The 21,011-nt window shown below is 43.0% G+C and overlaps 1 protein-coding gene across 1 annotated transcript in view; it reads left to right on the forward strand.

The window, feature by feature from the left end:
• Positions 1–20,275, forward strand: part of ahrra (aryl-hydrocarbon receptor repressor a) — a gene marked incomplete at both ends in the record, with an annotated part of 59,008 nt that extends 38,733 nt beyond the window's left edge. Inside the window, 6 exons of the mRNA XM_083901744.1 lie at positions 4,736–4,854; positions 11,872–11,961; positions 14,750–14,894; positions 15,412–15,545; positions 16,426–16,637; positions 19,147–20,275. Coding sequence (XP_083757870.1) covers positions 4,736–4,854; positions 11,872–11,961; positions 14,750–14,894; positions 15,412–15,545; positions 16,426–16,637; positions 19,147–20,275 — 1,829 coding nt within the window. The remainder of the gene's footprint in view (positions 1–4,735; positions 4,855–11,871; positions 11,962–14,749; positions 14,895–15,411; positions 15,546–16,425; positions 16,638–19,146) is intronic.
• Between the last annotated feature and the right edge of the window lie 736 nt (positions 20,276–21,011).

A 21,011-nucleotide genomic window follows, 5' to 3' on the forward strand; every position in this document is an offset into this window, starting at 1 on the left:
CAACCCAACCTCAAACACACACACATGCACACACACACACAGCTCTCTCTACTCACGCAAGCCTTGTGGGAGAGGCGGGGAGGGGAGGAGGGGGAGCTGCGGACTGCTGTGCTGTGCTGTGCAGCGCAGCCCTTGCATACAGGTCTGCAGCTCCTCTCTTGAAAAAGCAGACACACACAGCAGTGGATCAGCTGCCAAAAGATGGCACCCGTGCTGCTGGAGTCAGTCAGGTGAAGTCAGAAAATATGGACGTGAATTTCCATAAGTCTGAAGTGCAGGGCAAGTTTTTTCTTGCGGCTGTTTTAATGATATGTTGAGGAAATATTCAGTACGTATAAGTAGAAATACTGCATTAAAACAAGAGAGCATATTTATTTCCAAGTTTTTTTTAAAAATACCAGTCATTTTTCAACATTTTCTGACATTATGTACACAATCATTGGTTGCAACTCTTGTCCTGCATTAAAAAACGTCAGGGTAGTAAAACTTTGAAGGAAAACAAGTTTTTGAAGTAAAAGTATACATGCAAGACCAATGAACCCTGGAAGTCTTATTTAAACAACAATGACATATTAGGATTATCATCATTACAGATTGTACATAGCATGTAGTTGATCATTGTATATGCGATTCTGTAGTTTCAGTTCCAGAAATGGGTCATGGAAGATTTGTTTGGGTCACCAAATACATTGGCAGATTTTCCTGTTTTTTTCAATATTTATTCAAAAACATGCACAAAAGAGGTATGTATCAAACATATAGCTCTTGTAAATGGTTGGTTTACTCATTCAAGATAGTTGCAGTTGCTGATTCAGCACATGAATTAGATCTTCTTTGAAAAGGGGGTGACCATAAAAAGTTTGGGGAAAAGCTGCTGTAGTTTAAATTACAACAGTATTAACTGTTTTGTACGTTAAGAGTTTGGAATAATTCAATAATAAGGCGGCAGGATTTTCGCAGTGACCACCTGTGTGCGTGCAGAACCCAGCAGCAGCTTCCACTGTCTACATGTGTGTGTGAGCTGCAGCCATGTACGAACACTCATCTGCTCTTTCGCTGCACACGCATTGAAAGGGAGCGTGAGCACAGGAGAACGGTCTCGGTGTATTTCCTGCCCGTTCGTTTCGGGGACGCATGCTTTGCACTCTTGTACTCTTGTAGTCAATAAAATGTTTGGAGTGATGTGAGACTCCTCTGGGGCACTCTTCAACATAATGTCATGCCACGGCATCATGCAGTCTAATGCTCTAAAGTACAGGTCTGCATTGAAATATTCATCTCTGCGTCTTCCATCATTTTGTGAGACATCTCTGTCTGTTTTATGCCCATTATCCCCAGAATAAAAGGATGTCAGTGACACTATGAGTCCACAGAGAGACCCATCCTCCGCCACGCTATCCCCTTTTATGTTCTTTTTTCTCTTCATATGATGTCTCTTTTTGTGCTGTTATTGATATTGTGGAGGGAAGTGGCTTCAAATGGACGTGCTGAAGTCAGACAAACATGCGTCGCTTCAAAGCCAGACTCACCGCACCCGGTCGAGGCTGCAGATATGAAGCGCTCCTTCCTGAACTTACACACACATATCGAACAGAAACACCTTGATCTGCTTTTTCACCTCAACAGAAGCAGTGGAGATCATTGGTATGGCATGCAGCAGTCTAAAGGAATCATCCTCATGTCTCATCAAATTGTATAGCCAGTCATTACTGAACAGAGGCCTGTATTTATCGAGCGAACATCAGGTTTAACTCGGGGTTTTTAATCCCATGAGGCCGGTTCACTTTATACCAGAGTGAATCACCATGGTTACTTATGTTGAACCTGCAGATTAAAAGCATGTTGATCCATTTCACATTGTCAAATGTGACTTTTGCTGTTACTACCTACACTTCGTCCCTTATCTCTATCCATGTTTGTGTTATATCGCTCCAGTACGGTGGTTAATTTGGGTTCTGAGAGCCAGAAAACAAAATATATCCTGGATATGATGCACTTGCTTTGTAGTACAGGCCCCAGCCTTGACTTATTCTCATCTATTTTTACCACACAAACATAATCACTCATCTGATGTCGTCACTCGTCGAAGGTGTTCACTGAACCAGGCGAGGCACTTGTGACTCAAACTGTAATTGAGGCGTACTGTTGCTTGATATTTGCTGGGTGGTCGCTAATAATTAGTGTACTCAGTGGAAGTGGAAATACAGACGTGGCCAACTGAAGGAGCGTAGACTCTTTGAGCCTCACCCTTTGGCAGCATCTGTTACCCTCCACTTTTCACTTTTCACTTAAACTCCTGTCCTCACACAGAGCACATAAACGCCTCACCATTACCTACTCTGTTTTCCTTTTTCGACCAGAGAAGGAGAAAATAGAGGTGAAGAAAAGCAAACCCCGAGACACGAGTGGTGATGAATAAAGCCTGTATTGTTGGCTGAGGAAGTGCTGCTGCCGATAATTAATCATCCCGTGTGTTTGTCTTTCCTGACGCTGTATCCTCTCCAAAATCTGCCGTAAGAGAGAAAACAAAAATACATGAGGCGTTGAAAGAGGAAAATGAAGAGGCTTATTAGCTTCATTTCCCCCTGCAATGGTTTCCACTGGTCGGATGATATTGCGGTGATTGAAGAGAACAGTTTTGTGTGTACGCACGGCTGTCTGAGTCTGTTTGTTTGTGTGTTTGCACCTAGCGGAGGTGATGACAAAATACTTAACATTATTACTGGCGTCAGCGTTTTTCATCAGCTCGTGAACAGATTTATTATTTCAGTCCATATGTCCGCAGATAAAATGTATGGATGAAAACAAAAACAGACGCATTAGCTTTGCGTGCTTCAGAGCGGAGTTAAGAGGAGGGCGAACTCTTCCGACATCACGAAATCGGTTGTCGCGATCGCCTGCGATGCCGACTTGAACAAAGAAAGGGTGGAGGGAGGGATGAGGAGGAGGAGGAGGGTAGAGGAAGAGCAGATAGGGGGAGGGAGGGACAGAGGATGGGAGACGGTAGAAGGTTAAAGGGGGAGGAATCAAAGGGCGTAATGGGGTTATTTGGTGGGGGTGGGGGTCAATGCGAAGATTCGTACATATATATACTTAGATAGTTTTTCATAATGAGGTTGTGTGTATGTGTGTGTCTGTGTGTGTGTGTGTGTGTGTGTGTTGCATGACTAATCTGTGCCTGCTACAATGAGTGACGGAGTGAAGGGGCTGATCTCTTGGAGTGAGCCACATGCCCCCTGACAGCACGCCCACAAGAGAAACACGCAAACATGCCTCCTCCAACACGCAACGCACACATCACCATTGCACATGTGACAGTTCTGCACGCCACACTCGCACAGGCTAATTGCATGTGCGTACATCCCGGCATGATAGTAGGTGCACGGCCCTCGCAAAAAACGCAATATTTTGATCGAAGGGACTTAGTTATTAGTTATAATTAGTTAAAATAAATATATACCGCGACAGTTCAGCGTTTGAAAAATATCACATCGCTGAGGGTGAAAATGTATCCTCGTGATTATATGTGACACAGGAGAATTGTCACTATGCTAGAATTTCAAACCTGTGACACTCTTAAAATTACTCAGTACAAATGAATAACAAAATAAATGATTTAGAATTAAAGATAAGAGCAAAACAATCAATTATATCAATTACAACTTAACCTACTAGTTGTCTGATGCAGTGTAAAAGAATACAATATCATTTAACAGTGACTCTTTACTTACTGCACACATCTGGTGCAGTTGTTTGCTTTGCGTTTCCAACGAGCAATCTCTTCACCTTTGAGACCAATTTAAAAATGTTTTATTTACAACATGTTGGAAGACAAAGATTTTCTTGTGTAACACCTCATTCAGTCATTCCATCCATCCATCTATCCACCCATTGTCTGCCGCTTTATCCTCCACATAATAGGGCTGCCATTCATGGTCATTGCTACCATGCATTTCATATTTTTTATTTCAAAACAAGTTCACAAAGTGCTTTACAAGGTTGAAACATTACAATTAGACAAAAAAAAAATTTAAAAAGTGAACTGAAAAATGTGATTTACCAAACGTCAGCTACTCATACAACAGATGGCAATTGATTCATGAACAGAAAAAGCATAAACTGATTATTATTTGCAGTACGCACAAATCTGTGCTCTGTGAGTATCTGCACCTTTGAAGCACTTTTCACTGCTCAGGATGCTTCCCTCTACCTCACTGTGAACTTGCGATCTGTCCATGTGGCCGTATCGTGTGAGAGCGATCCTGTAAAGTCGTGAAATCCTCTGTTTGGTCTTGTTAGACAGGCCCACCTCTCAGACTAAAACCTGGAATTAGTGCGGCGCTAAAGGAGACTGATACAGTTAATGTGTCCACCACATGTCTGAGCGCAGGTCCAGCTCTCTCTCTCTCACTCGCTCTTGCTCTATGCTGAATCGCTGAGGCTGTGGGAGAACTGGCAAAACACACTTTGGAAAACAGAAGCATTTTCTTATCATGTTTAAGTTGCTCTTGTGTCTTCTCTGAATTCTCTGTGAAGCAGTGCAATAAACTAAAGAGTGTGACATGTGAGATGCATATGTATAGAATAGATCACTGCTTTTATCAGCACAGGAGTGATTGTTTGCGTGTGCTCTTCAGTTATGCACCTGCTCTTGTGATGGGGTTTCCTTTGTAGTCCATTGTACAAGCCTATTTACTTATTTTTTTTTATTCTTCTTCATCTTTTTCTGAAATAGTAAACCATGAGAAGCCCCCCAGGAAGCACATCACCAACTCAGCATCCTCCAACCCTGAACCCAGGAAAGAGAGTCTTCCAATGGCCACCGCCGTCAACGAGAGCGGCCTCCTCCTGGAAGTAAGGAACCAAACGGCTGTTGTTTGTGTGTGTGTGTTGTGGATTTTTTTGTTTTCTGTGTGTGCAGGTATGTGCACGGTTTACCTATTTCTCTAAAGTCATTGTCAATGTAACAATGAAACGCTCATCTGGAGGTGTGTGTGTGTGTGTGTGTGTGTGTGTGTGTCTGTCCTGTGCCCTCTGACCTGACCCCCTTTGTGGAGCCCCGGTGTTGCGTGACATATGAGGGAGTCAGTAGTGTCAGAGCTGATGAGGGAGGTGGGGACTCGCGCCCAGTCAAGTGTGTGTGTGCGTGCGTGTGTGTGTCTGCAGCTCTGTCTGAATGCATGCGGTCGTGTGTGAAAGTGAGCAGAGGAGAGTGAGAAGAACACACCGAGCCTGTCAGCAATCATCAGCAGTTGGTGTGTTGTCAGTTGACCTAAGACCTGTAATTAAATTTTTAACAACAGATTAATTAGAAGTGCATATATTTGCCCGCACTTTGAGGCGCGAGTAGATTCTTTGCTTTGACAACATGATCTCAGGACATTATCACATGTGCGTGCGAGTATATTGTACAAACAAATACGAATATGTATATATATATATATATATATATATATATATATATATATATGTATATATATATATATATATGTATATATATATATATGTATATATATATGTATGTGTGTGTGTGTGTGTGTGTGTTTGTGTTATAAAGATGTTAGAATCCTTGAGAGGCCAGTGTTTCTGCTGAAGGCGTCAGAACAGACACGTTGTGGTCATCGTGATACGTGGGACTCGCTCAAGCATGAGGTCATTGTCAAACACTCAATATCCTTAATGACGAGTCGTTAAATTGACAATGATCATTGGACCTCAGTTTTGAATGCACACACACACACACTCTCTCACACACGCACTCTCACACACAGCAGCACAGAGCTGATCCACTGATGCTTCTCTTAACATGTTCAGTTGTCTCACTGGGACGGTAAACAAAAGGCCAGATTGACCGTAGTGATTTGAAGCCTCTCATTGCGTGACTCGACCTGTGCCAGGGCCTCATAGTGAACTCTGTTATAGTTGTTATGGGGATGGGACCCTAAGGGCGGGAATCAATATGTAGGCCATTGTGTTATATTATGCATATGTATAATATATGTATATGTTATCTTTAATTCATATTTATATATATGTGCAAGTAAATTGTAGAAAGAACAGAAGATCTAAATCAGTTATTTTCAGTTCTTTGTATAGCACCAAATCACAACATACATTACAGTGTTGGGTAAATTGCTTTAAAGGTGTAATATATCACAATTGCTTGATTCTTGTGTTTACAATAATCATAAGTTTAATGTTAATATCGCTTTCCTTGCAAAGTAACCTGTGTGAGGACACTCAGTCCTCTGGCTCTGTGAGAGTGGTGGGAGAATCAACTCACTACAATCAGGTGTGTGTGGCTCTGATTGACGTTGATTAAGCCCAGGTTTGGAGAGTGTTCATATACTCTGAGTCTGCAGTGCTCTGCTCTCATTGTCTCACCTTCAGAGGTAGTGAGAGGTTCTCCCTGTGGCTTCTTAAGTTCTCGGTGTCTCTATAAACACCAACTATGAACTTTGTGTGTTTGATGTCAATTGTTTCCCAGTGTATCACTTGTGGAGCTGGAGAGTTTGTTGTGACTTCAGCCTTTTGGGTTATCAAAGGTCTCCCGGGCAGCCTTTGGCTTTTGTTTTTGTTGTTTTCTGGGTCTCCTGGACATTTCTGGAGTCAGCAATTTTGAGTCAGCTCCTTGGCAATGGTGGTTTAGTTAATCATTTTAGTGCTTTATTTCATTAAGGAAGTCTGTAGTGGCTCTGTATATTTTCATATCCCCCCCCCCCCCCTTTCCAATCTATCGCATTTGAGATTTTGTGGTTACCCACCTGGGAGAACTTTGAGACACCCCTGGGTCCGCACCTGCTTCCCAACCTCCCTGTTTCCTGACAACCTGTTGTCCATTTTAAAGAGTTATTACATTGTAATTGCCAATAACATGGGGCACTATGGAATTCAAAAGTTTCGGGGCAAATTTTTACACGTTATATTACAACAAAAAAATGATATATTAACTGTAACACTTATTTTGTAACACTGCATGCATTATCTCAAGGCACTTTACTGTACATACTAAGGCAGAAAACTTACAATATTAAAGAGAGGGAAGAAAAACTATTTTAATCATAGCATATTACGACTACTACTACTAATAATAATAGCACTAAAGGTCTTGCAAATGGATCTGGATCCTGCAGCCCCAGAGTCACAGGTACCTACAGAGAGAGAGAAAGAGAGAGCGAGGACAGGGAGGGAAACACAAGCTAGAGGAGTGAAAGAACAAGGTTAATGTCATGTAATAAAGTCATGTTCATACCCTGAGTGAGTGTGACTGGGGAGGTTGTAAGTCTAACTTTAAATACTGAGAGAGCCTCCCTAAACGATAATGGGAGCTGGTCCCACATGGAGAGGAGTCTGGTAACTTAAGGCTCCGTCTCACTCTACTGTCATAGACTCTGGCCTGCATTTTGGGGCTTAAGTGATCTGTTGGGGATGATAAGGTAAAACTATAGCTCTTTAAGGTATGATGGGGCCTGATCAGTAAGTGCTTTGTACGTGAGGAGAGGAGGATTGTGTAGCGAAGCTTCTGCTTCCTGTCAGAACTCTGATATCCTTATATGAAGAGCTGCTGTTGTCCAATCTCGAAGTAACACATGCATGAAGTAGTTTTTTCTGCATCCTTTAAGGACACAATTTTTCGAATTTTCATCATGTTCTGCAGGTGAAATTAGTCTGCTCTGGAAGTTTTATGTATGAGTCAAATGACATATCCTGGTCAAAAATAATCTCTAAGATGTTTAGGACCTCAGTTTAGGACAGTTATGCAAGTAAAAGTCAGACTGACAGACAGACGTTCCTTGCATTTATACATGGATGCATATCGAATTTCATGGCAGGTTTGAGATATTTCAGGCTGACTGGCTGTCTTTGTTGTCCATCGAGCTGAGTCCATGGCTTGAAACTTAAAATAAAGATGTAAGAAAAGTTTATTTATGTGCAGCAATTCGATTGCCATATTACACTGGAAGCTTAAACTCACTGACCTATATCCAAATAAAAATAATCCCTCAGTACATTGTCATTTAATATGTTAAAATTCCAGCGTGTAGAGCGAGGGTGTGTGTCCCCGGGTGGCAGAAGGAAGGCCGTCGTGTTCATCGTGACCTCATCAACGCTGCTTTCATGTCATACTGACAGTAAGACGGCAGAAAGACTTCAGGAACACTGTTGAAACATGAGACGAGGCTGCCCCACCGCCCCTCCTCCTCTTCATGCTTCCAAATCCAGTGAACATATATTTTATTTTTGGGCTCTGCGTGCAAAGCGCCTCTTAAGATTTGTAAGTCAAAGCTTTTAGTCTCCCAGGGGTGGTTATGGGAGCCGGGGGCGTCGTAGTTGCAGATATGTGGTGGAGCAGTCCAGCAGCAGGTGCCTGTTTCCATTACCTAAAGGCTTCAGTATGTGAGGAACTGAGGGAAATGTGAATGGAGAAAACATACAAAAACAGCATGTGGCAAAGAACAGCCAGTATCAGTTTGTTCTCGTTCCCTTTGTGTAATGTTTCCTACTTAAAACGAACAAGGGCTGCTCACGTGTGCTTTATTGATTTTATAATGAAAGTGAGGTGTTACAGCTGATCTGTAGCTGTGAAATAAATTGTCCTATTCCAATATAAGTGATGGGTGTTTTTCCACAAAGGTGCTGGACTACCCATGCGTAGCCGTGTGTAAGGCAAAGCAAATACAAACTATCCTGTTTATAGCTTCTGTCAGGTCAGAGGTCCAGAGCCTGTTTGTTTCAGGAGGATAAAAATGTCAAAATCTTTTAAGAAAGAAGAAGCGTTGCAGGAATTTCCATGGCATTTCACTGACTTGGAAGAAGAAATGAGAGGTGAAGCGGCTGAATAAACCGACATGAACCCACCATGTAAATTGTGGCCTTTTATGGCCTCGCAGGACCTCGTAAAAGGCGACGTCACAGGACATTTTTATGCCCATGGTATGGACACAAACCTCAGATCACTGAGCCATTTGCGGTTTGAATTTCCCACGCTGTGTGATGCTCCGTAACTGAGCTGTAAAAGATACAGGGATGTGACACAAACATGGATATGAATGAACATTTTGTTGGACGATCAAAGAAAGAGATTTGGATTAAACAGCAACAAGCTACACTGTGCACACTGTTTTATCCTAAAACACGTGTTCATGTTGACTGTTGTCACTGAAATCACTTCCGAATACAAATAGATGCAGTGGCGCTGGTTGTTGTATTGATATTGAACAACATTATATCTCATTATTATTATTAAGGTTTATTTAGATAGGGACAGATACAAAAACATAGACAATTTTGAACAGTCATCTGATGCATGCATCATAGTGTTTTTAGCTAAAGCTAATTCACAACACTTGTCCCTAAAAGACCCTTATGAATTGTTAGTGAATCATTTCCCACCACTATTACGTATTATAATTGAATGTTTTTATTGTTTCAACCTTGCAAAACCTGTTGTAACCCTGTTTTGTTGAAAGTAAGATACAATTCTTATTTTTTATCATGAATGTTACAACTTTTTGAGGGTGAATACGTGGTTTTAGGGTTTTTCTGGGTTTAAGCCCAATTTATACTCCTGTGTAAAGTGCTCTGCGTAGGTTACACCAAACCACATGTTTAGACTCTAAATGGCCAATTTCTCGCCTTAAATTATCAAAACTGCACTCCGTGACACAGAAAAGTGAGAAACGGCCACTGTTTCAACAACAACAGTCTTTCTCTCTCGGACGCCATTGCTCACTGTAGCCAGAAGCACAACAACCTTGCGCAGCGACCCCTACTGATCGGGCGGGAAATTGCAGTGCGTATCCGTCACCACGACGCAGAAGTATGACGGCTCGAGGTGTCTCCGTGGTGACGCAGTCGAATAACGGATTACGCAGTCGGAGAAGTATAATGTGGGCTTTAGAATTATGTAAAGGGTTAGGCATTTAGCTGTGATGGTTAAGGTTAGCGTAAGGGGTGAGGAAATGCATTATGTCGACGACGTCCTAATGAGGCAGAACCCCATTTTTGAGGAAAGAGTTAAGTTTGGAGCTCAGATTTGAAAGTTGGGTTGAGGTCAGATAATGGATTGTTTAGGCCACATGTGTCAAACTCAAGGCCCGAGGGTCATTTTATGTGGCCCGCTAGTGATTAATTGGTCTTAAAAATCTGTGTTAAAATAGGTCTATGCTGCTTTAAGGCGTGCGTTGACCATAAACTACATTTCCCACAATGCATGGCGATTGCGTTACCCGCAAAGTGACGGCACCGCCACTAGATCGCAGTGTATCATTGTATACGCATCATACGACGAGTGAAATAAGTAAATACAGAAAGTTATTTATCAATATGTTACGGAGTAGTTACCTTTATTTGACATTACAATTGGTGACATTTAGTTACATTTATTCTGTATGACACTTGTATCTGGCCCTTTGAGGGTAACCATTATGCTGATGTGGCCCTCAGTGAAAATGAGTTTGACACCCCTGGTTTAGGCTATCCAAATGAATAGAACTCAATGCAGTGTCCTAAGACGAATAGCTAGGCAAACCAGTGTGTGTGTGTGTGTGTGATGGTGTCGGGGGTCAGCCCCCTCCTGGACACTGTGGCCATGTGACAGTTCAACATGTCAAACAACATCTGGCCTTACCCCGTGCCATGTTGTTGCTATAATCGAGACGTGTTTCTGTCACAGTGTGAGTCAGATACCTTTAGGTTTGAGGACTCACACACACACAAACACACACAGATATGGGAGCACAGCGTGTGCAGTAAACAGGACATTACAGTGTTTGCTAAAGCAATCAGATCACTGCTGGGAGAAGACTGACTGAAAGAAGGAGCAGTAAAGAGAATATATGTGTGAATTTAAAGGCCACAGGGGTATGGACCACGTATAAATACACACATATAATATACACTCTTACACACACTCACCAGGGAAGACCTGCACAGTCTCGCAGTAAAATAGAGGTGACAGACTCTGGCAGCAGCAGTCACGCAAGTCAAGTAGCCTTGTAGTTGTCACGCTATCGCAGCTGTGCGCGTGCACGCACACACACAAACACACACACACACACACATACTGAAGGGTCCTTTTCCACATCTCCTTCCTTTCCTGTCTTTTTCTCTCTCACACCAGCTTCCCTCTTAATCCATTCATCCCTCCTCATTCGACCGAAGCCAGTCATGTGTTTATTGAACATTTTCTTTTTAATCAACATTTTGTCTGCACAAGCTGTGCTTTGCCAAACACATTAGTTCCCCTTGTGTGTTGCATGTGTCGGTGAAAGATAGAGTGTGCGCAGCTTCTCTTTGAATCTGTTTGTTTAGTGTCACAAATCAAAGCGTTTTATCGGTCAAACAGACTTCATTATCAAAGTTTCTAACATGAAATATACAAGTTTAAAGGCGAGCTGCGAATTGTTGCGCGTGTCATCTCTTAAGTGCTTTCAGAATACCATTAATGTAATTTTCTCCAGAAAACACTCTGAAGAGACATTTTGGATTAGAAATCAGAAAGTTTTATTTGGCCCGCTCAGTTCCACAACCATCTGTCTTTCATTCCCCAACAAGTCATGTATCATTCTATCTTTCTTCATTTTTTTTTTTTTCTTTTATCGTTGTTTGCTATTCTCAGAAAAATGGAAAGAAAGATTGAAATCGAACTTTATTCTATAAAAGGTGCGGCCGTACAGTCGGGTTGTGATTGCAACCTGACTTCTGGGTTACATGTGAATTGTGCTCTCTACAGTTCCGCCAAGAAAAGATGGAACTGATACATTTCAGTTGTGTTTGTCAATTATGGATTTGTTTCTCTTGAGTTGAAGCTGCCACGAATCACAGCTTATTTATCTCTGTCTCTCTCTCTCTCTGTGTGTGTGTGTGTAGTCTCTCACAGGCTTTGCCTTGGTGGTGAGCACTGATGGGATGGTCTTCTATGCTTCCTCGACCATTGTGGATTATCTGGGATTTCATCAGGTGAGTTGAGCACGCCCCAAATGATCACTTAAACAATATGAAAGAAACAGTTTCTGTCATTACAATATAGGAGGTGAAGAACGTTCTCCCTTTCACACACCATATCTCAAGATTTCCACTCAACAAGTGTCAGAGATTTGCCATTTCTCCTCCCTCCATCCCATTCCACATTGTGCCTCCTGTGTAAAAGCGTCTCTTTCAGTCTGCCTCCCTGCTGTCTGATAACTCTGTCAAGAGGGCAGAGCGAGCCAAGAGGCCACAGAGAGGTGAAGACCTCTGGTTCACCCTGAGATGAACTGTTTGGGTGTCTGCACATGTGTGTGTGTGTGTGCACGGGGGCCCTGATAAGTCACCAGTGGTTTAGCTTCCTTCCTCTCCAGTGGATAGACTGAGCCAGACATTAATTATGGATGATATGAACACAGGCTTGTGTATCCTGCGACGCTGAAATTGTCACTCCCCTTCAAAACCATGAATAAAGTGCTTTTCAGTGTTATAATCCCTCCTTTGCGCTCCTGCTGGCTCAGACACACATGTGACACACACACACACACATACACACACATACACATATGGCATGCCAACATGGTAAAAAAGTTCTTCTGCTACAGTGCTCCCATTTGGCTAACAATCAGATGGGGGCAATAACCCAGCGCCATGAAACTGACATGAAACCTAAAGTGGTCTGAAAGAACCTGCCACTGTATGTGTGTGTCAGTGTGAGTGTGTGCAGGTTGGCATGACAGCCAGTAAAGACAGACAAAGGAAGCATTACATGTATACTGTAAGACATGTGTACACACGTGTCTGCTCGTACGCTCATTCAACTGTTTTTTTTTTTTTTTAATTTGGGAATACGTTTGGATATTTCCATATGTTTCTTTTCAAAGGAGGCGACCTGCAAACTTTTGCAATAAATGTGAACAAGAATAAAGCGTCACCAACAGCCTCCATGAGCCTGTTCTTGGGCGCAGCTGTATCTACACGCTCAGAATGACAATGCGAGCAGGTATAATGTTCGCTAAGTTCACACAAGGACATTGTAATAGGGGCAGGCAAAGCAGGGAATCAACACCCGAGGGGATGCTGCCACAAAGCGTTTCATTTATGCGTCTTTCATGGCATTTCATTAAAACTGTTGGTGGTATGAATGAACAAATGAGATGGTGATCAAAGTCTTTTCCCCCCCGAGGAAAAGTGTATACCTTTATTCTTACATCATACTTTTTATGTTTTATGTATGTAAGACAGGCAACAAGCAGCTTTGTGTGTTAAGGTGATGTGCAGTCACCAGCGGCAGAAAATCGCTTCTAACTTCGCATAGTTTCTTTGATAGGTGATACCTGCAGAATGAAATACGGTATGTAGTGTATAGTCAACTTTCGGGGGCACACGGTGACACAGTGGTCGGCATTGTCACCTCACAACAAGAAGGTTTGACAGAGGGATTCCATTTTCCTTCCACAGTCCTGAAAACATGCAGAGGTTTACTGGACCCTCTAAATTGACCATGGGTGTGAATGTTTGTTTGTCTTTGTGTGTTTGCCCTGCGATGGACTGGCGTTACGTGTCCAGGGTGTACCCCGCCTTTCATCCTTTGTCAGCTGGGATTGTCTCTCACGTGGAGGATCGAGCATCAGACGATGAGTGAGATCATCATCTTGTCGTAAAAAAAAACATTCTCTTCGACTTTCCCACAGGCTCAGTTCTTGCTGGTTGCAGAGTTGCTGCGAAAGCCTTGACAATATGTCACATAATTTGGAGCCCACAATTGTAGTCAGAAGCACACTTATCCCTAATATACCACAGGAAAGAGAAAAGAACGCTTCAATGAGCAGCACCACAAGAAAGCCCTGGAGAAGAGCAGAGAAACCTCCACTGGCTTTTGATCCCATTTGTTACTGAGGCAGTTAGCCTTTGAAGGTCAGAGAAAATATCACTTATTCTCCATTTTCTCCTCGTCCTTTTCCTCTCTGTGTTTTTTACGAGAAACATAAACAAAAGTCACTCGATCCATCTGTCTGCCTGACTGCCGGTAGGGAACCAAACCGCAGGACGAATCGCTCGGCGAAGACGGTGGGAACAGATTGTGTTTTCAGAGGCAGGCGATCAAAAACCCTCGCGTGCCACCAGTGTGGAAATTATGGAGAGAGTGAAGTGGGGGTGAGAGGGGGGAGCAGAGAAGGTTAAACATTTTAGTGAGGAATCTGTCATGGAATGACAGAAAGCACAGCTAGGGCTGGAAAAGTGAGAGAGAGAGAGAGAGAGAGAGAGAGAGAGAGAGAGAGAGAGAGAGAGAGGTATGATGAGAGTGGGCTGGAACCCGACTCACTGTGGTGTGTGTGTGTGTGGGGAGGGTAAGCTGGGCTGGACTGCTGTTCGGGAGCCGGTGTCACGCGATGTTTGACAAACACAGCTGCCCTTTCTGGCCTGCAGCTGTCCTTAGTCTCTTACTGTTGTGAATAAATGCTCCTGCCTGTGTGGATATGCAGGCGTATATACTGCATGTAATGTACAATACATGTACATGTATGGTTCTGTGACGTCCAGTGACCTTGTGCGCTCCTTGTGTGTGTGATGGGAGAGTCCTGGGGCAGTATGAGTGTATCTGTATCATTAATCCACAACAAACAGCAGCTACCCGCCGCTCTGATGACACTCCGTAGCAGTTTGGGCAGTGCCGTAAACAAGACTACTGTTTTGTTTTTGTTTTTTTACCAAGACTCTGAGAACGAGATGCCTGTTCGTTCAACACATCCATGACATTCCGCTCTGTTTTCCTCCACAGACTGACGTGATGCACCAGAATGTGTTTGACTACATCCACATAGACGACCGCCAGGAGTTCAGACGCCAGCTCCACTGGGCCATGTGTCCTCCACAGCACCAGGGGTCGGCGGCGCACCAGGATAACCAGCTACCTACAGCGACTGGTGAGAACTTTATATTATCAAATGTTGTTGTTCTGCCTCTTTTTGGCTTGTGAACTTTTACTGCACCTATTATTTTATCATGTTCTAGTTTAGGGTGGGTGGCAGTTGGTTTCTTTGTGTTTTCAGTCATACTCCAACCTGTTTGCAGTCTTCTCGCTTCACTAGTGCAATGTTGCTGTTGCCTCCCTCGACATAGAACAAATCACTCCCCGTGAGCAGCGTGGAAATGACCTAAACAAGATTTAAACACCACTATACCGAGAAACACAGAGAGAGTTGTATGGAGATGTTCAATCTGCAGTGTGTAAACTCATTTGATTAATTACCAATGGTTTATATTTAAATGGTATGCACCACATACACCACTGCAAGGGTTGATTTAATTATGCACCAATATTATCCTGTGAAAAACTGGTCCTGTAAGAGAAGACTGCATGATATTACTGTTAGTCATTGTCTATAAAGCAACTGTACTGTACTAATTCATGTATTACTGTGCTCTTCTATCCATCTCCAGGTGAGGACTTTGTAGTCAGCAGCCAGTTTCACTCTGTGGAAGCAGGGGGAATTCCTCCTGAGCTCTCCTGCTTTCTCAACAGATGCTTCATAGCCAGGGTTCGATGTCTCTTGGACAGCACATCTGGATTTTTGGTGAGTGGTCCGAACCCAACTGGCATGAAACCTTAACAGTGGCCTCACTTTTAGTGAACTTCAGTGATTACACAGTGGATATCAATACAGTGAAACTGCACAAGAAAAAGACACTCTCTCTTTTGGAGAATACCCAGGCATATAAAATGTATGATGACCCTTTTGGTGCACCAAAGTTTCATTTTTAATAGTATGTGTGCACAGTTATTCATAGCTGCATTGCACGACGTATTAAAATAATTGGTTGCCTGAACGCAGTGGAATAGGAGCATGGTTCATCCCTCGTGGCTGTGACTGAAGCGGTTTGGAGACCAACAGTGGAAAAGCAAGAGGCCTTGATGACAGAGTGACGAGAATATGGGTTTGGACCATTTCAGCAGGGTCAAGAGAGTTCATTGTCACCAAGCCTGCTCTAGTTGCACCAATGCTGGCCCTGCCACAGAAACTCGAGATGGCAATTTTCTGAAGTATGTAAACTGGAAGCACTTGTAGCCAAATGATTGGTGAGATGCTTTCCTCATCTGTCAACAAGACTGCAGCAAAGGCACAGGAATTGTTTTATTGCACAGTGCACACTTAATTAATAAGGCTAAATAATCTCGCTGTTAGAAAACGAATCATCAACCTCAAACGCACCTGTGTTTAGAGCTGATATCAGTGAGCTGTCAGCACTGTCACTGCAGGCATGTTCGTATGTTGACATTAGCATTTAGCTCAGAGCACCTGCTTTGTGTAAGCACAGCAAATATAGCTGTAGACTGCACTGAGGAAAGATTGATATTCTCTCATGTGAATAAAATAAATAAATAAAACAAGTTTGGACGCGTTGACCCGTTGGATGCATTCAAACCGGTAAATTCTTCTTCTCTTCTCGTCCCAGACGATGCAGTTCCAGGGTCGACTGAAGTTCCTCCACGGGCAGAAAAAGAAGTCAGGCTCTGGGACTCAGCTGCCTCCACAGTTGGCTCTGTTCTGCGTCGCCGTGCCTCTCCTGCTGCCCTCCATCACCGAGATGAAAATGAAGAACATGCTAATACGAGGAAAGAGCAAGAGCGGCGGAGCAGGAGGGATTATCTCCGCAATGGAGCACGGGTAAGAAGGGGGTGAAGCCTCACACATACGACACCTCCAACCTCAGCTAGAACCAGGGGGCGTGATGTATATTCACACTGTCTGATGTTATGGGGAGTGCTGGACAATAATTAAAGGTCAAGCTTTTTAACACAAACATGATGTCTGCTCCGACGTTGAGGTTTGATGGATTTTTACACCTTGTCGTGGCCTGACAATGTGCCCGATGGAGGAGCTAGAAGTAAAGGTCAAAATATTCGACTTAGCGGCCACAGCTGCTACATCATCAATTTATGTTTTTGCCAAAGCTTAACGTTATAATACACTTATACACCCAGAAATGCTATTATAATTCATACAGGATGACCTGTTTAGATTGTATTCTGTTGTATGTCTGGGGGCACATGGCATTATAGTGGATAGCACTGTTAACTTGCAGCAAAAAGACCAGGATTTGGTTGGTTTTCTCCAGGTTCTCCAGGTTCCTCCCACAGTCCAAAAACATGCAGAGGTTAATTAGACACTTTTAAGTGCCCGTAGGTGTGAATGTGAGAGTGAATGGTTGTTCATGTCTATGTATTTGCCCTGACATGGACCGGCGACCTGTTCAGGGTGTACCAGTGGCCCCACGATGCCTAGGCGGAGGATAAAGCAGTAGACAATGAATGAATGAATAAATCATGCCTTATGACTGCCTCGATCAAGATCCATAAAAAAAACAAAGGCAAAGGACAAGCACAAAAAGTTTTAGTTCCAAAGTTCCAAACTATTTGTTTGTGGAAGCACTTAGACAAGATGACACCACTATCATGGTGCAGTTTTCGCAGTTTTGACTATTTTTAACCATCATTTCTCTAACACCTAATAATATTTTGAGAGATAGAACAATCATTTCCAAGATATATACGTTTGCTTAATGTTACACATGTGTCATTGAATAAATCTGAAGTAAAAGGCTGAAAATTCACAAAACTCTACCATATCCAATCTGTGGCTTCTGCAAATGACTGTCTTGTAGATACCAGCGTTATTACCCAGCACCACTAACACACAAGCATTTACCCTGAGACTCATGCAGTTGCCAAACCATACATTATAGGCCCTTCTCCACTCATCAGGCTCTGACACCAAACCAAACCAGGACTGGGCATCTTACCTTCAGTCAGTTAGGAGCAAAAAAAAAAACAGCTTAGACAAGGCCTTCTGTGCTTCATGCATCATTAAGTTAATGGAGCTGCAAGACCAAGAGTTGAGGTGTAATCTGTGATCAGAGGCTGAGCACCCCCTCTGCTGTTCATTCTTTCAGGGAAATATCTTATTTTATTTTAAGTGGATGACATATTGGTCAAAAAGGTTCTGTAGGGTAAAACTGATGCTGCTATGTGCACTAAACATCTTGTATTTTCTTTAATACATTTCCAGATGTTAAATCTGTCTATACATGATGCAGACAGATTACTAGATTATTTTAAAATATTGTCATTCCACCTGTTGAAGTTGAAAATAGGTGGAGTGATGGTTTGAATTACAAAGATCAGGATGTGGAAGCAGGGATGTGTTTGACTTTTTTTCAGTACATCCATTACATCTGCAGTGCAAAAGGTCGGCTCACCGACACACTTTGTGAAGTACGAAGTGTCCAGTTTGGCCGCTGTGTTTATGCTCCACCCATGTGCAGAGGCTTTAAAGTAAAATACGTTTTAGGAAAACAAATTAAAGTACTGTTTTTAATGATGGAATGTACAACACTCTACAGTGATACAGTCTGTGAATACGTAACAGGTAAAGTTTTATTATCACAACAAACGATTGCAAAGCCACTTTGCAAAAAAAACATGATTTTGATGTTTTCCTTTATAACGAAGCCAATAGAAATATCCTGCATTTTTGTCAGCCATTCTAAAAATCAAATCACTTCTCCTCTAGCAGTTTTTAATATGTCTTAAATAATCACCATCATTATTTAAAACTGCCATTTACAGCTTCTGCACTGAATTAAATAATAACGCGTCACCAGATCTGAATCGCTGAGTCAGTGTAGGGTTATCGTGACGTTTCTACTGCAACAAGTCCAATTGCAGACGATGAGAAAGTACAGAGTCATGAAGGTTGATTACTGCTACAGAGTTTTGTTCCGCTGAACCCGAAGTTTTGACCATCATTGATCTTTGGATTCTGATGCTGACGATGTCTGTTCTCAGTTAAAGGATGAGACCCGTCCCGGAAAAGTTGAGTCACTTTTGGAACAATTCTCTCCTAAACTTAAATGAACCAAACCTAGATATTTGTGCTTTGAGTCATTTGTCAATCAGTCGAAAAAACATTTTGTTTGTGGACGTTCCTGGGAGGATATGTGGGCGGTCCAACGATATTTTGAGACCACATGTTTGTGAATGCCGTCAAACAACACATAAATTTTACACAGAGTGAGTTTTCCTCTGGTTCTGAGAATAATGATTTCATTCTCTTTTTTCTGATCCCTCTCTCCTCCTCTCCTCCCCTCTCCTCATGCCATTCCTCGACGTCATAGTGAGCGAGGAGAACACCTCCGCAGGCATTCCTTCAGTGGTGGAATGGGTGATATTGCAGACCCTCTCCTCCTCTCATGTCCCACTCCTGCCAGTACCCAGCGAGGTCACCACACTCCTTGGACCCCACTCTCCAAAGACAACCTCAAGTACCGCCCAGACGGTTACTACAACCAGGAAGAGCCCCTCAACTACTGCAAGTCCTCCATGGCTTCCCATAAAGGTCTCAGCCCAGGTCTGGGCACCAGCTGGCCTCTTCGGCCCAACTCGGGTCCACTCAGAGGAAACCAGGGTGTTGGCTATGTGCCCTCTAACCGCATGAACAAGGCTGGTCAGTACGCGAAGCCGTACCGCCTTTCCCCAAGTTGCCACAGCGGCAGAGGTGGTGAGTTCTTTGTGTCTAAGCTCTACGGCAACATCCAGATTCCTGCTGACCCAGATGCTTACTGCGTGGACCTGGTGAAGAGCGAGAACGGCTACGGCGAATGCTACGATGGCCACATGATGCCCGAGATGCCTCCCATTAAAGTAGAACACGACTCGGACTCGGAAAACGGCTGCGATGCCTACGGGCGTCCCTGGGTTTGCCGCGACCCAGAGGCTGTTGACCGTCGCTACGGCAACGGGATGTACGACCACGGCTCCAGCATGCAACTCAAATCAGAGGCAGATTATTATGATCCGCAGTATTCACCTTGTCAGCGAGGGAAAGCAGTCATAAGCCCGCCGTACAACAACGGCAACTATCAGAACTATGCGAACACCAGTGCACGCTTATTAAAGTGCGACAAAGACTTGGGAAACAACAATGACACCAACCAGTTTAGTCCTCAGAGACTCTCTCACTCAGACTCTCTATGCAACAACCAATCCATCAACCTCATGGACTCACACGTCTACCCACAGGAGCCTCACAAGGCCTACATGCACCAAGACTACAACAAGCATGGCACTTACGGGTTCAAAGGCCATGGTCTCATCCACTCAATCAAACGCGAGCCCATGGATTCCCCACCATGGTCTGAAAGCGGCCATGAAATGAACCAGTCCATGATGGTCGGTCCACGTAATGTTATGCCATGTGTGAGCGCAGGGCACCACAAGTCCAGCCCTTACGTTTATATGCCGTAAGAGTGAACGGCGCCTCATCCACACACAAACAAACACAATCAGTGTGCGTTATAGTACTTTGTATTATTAATGTTTTCCTACACATGCACCAGCATTACAAATGGACCTTGGTCTTTGATGATGAGGATTCCCAGGATGTCAAGTACCTCTTCAGTTTGATGAAGAGGTCACAAATAAGGCTCAGGTTCTTGTGTTAGTGAACTTGTGACAATCAGAAGTTTTTTTTTTTCGTTTTTTTTTTAAAAGTAATAATTTATCCACTTTATAGATAGATGATTTTGTTTTTAAAGAATGTGTTTTGTAGTTGGTTCCAAGCACTTTTGGATTTAGCGACAATGAGGCAGTTTATGTCTAGAAGCACACACCATTTCATTTTTTGTTTTACGTGTTTGTCCGTACTTGGCTTTTGTGGGAGGAACAAATATTTTGTTGTAAAAAAGAAAAGAAAAGATACCTGTTTCAGGACACAGGGGATGGATTAACACCTGTTACTGTGTTTGCACCAGGGACATGGCTGTTTATTAGAACTCACTGAGTAGTCAGATATAATGACTTGTCCTAAAGATTTAGTGGAGCTGACTGGTGGTTTCATTAGTTTCTATTATCTGTTATCAGCATGAAAAATAGATTAAACTTACTTGAAATCCACTTCAGTAAAAATTGTTACAAATTATTACGAGATACGATTCTGCCACTTAAACATTAAAATGAACATTGAGTTTCCAATTCACGACAA

This window comes from Microchirus variegatus (assembly GCF_963457635.1).
Source record: "Microchirus variegatus genome assembly, chromosome: 15".
In the NCBI taxonomy this organism is placed as follows: domain Eukaryota; kingdom Metazoa; phylum Chordata; class Actinopteri; order Pleuronectiformes; family Soleidae; genus Microchirus; species Microchirus variegatus.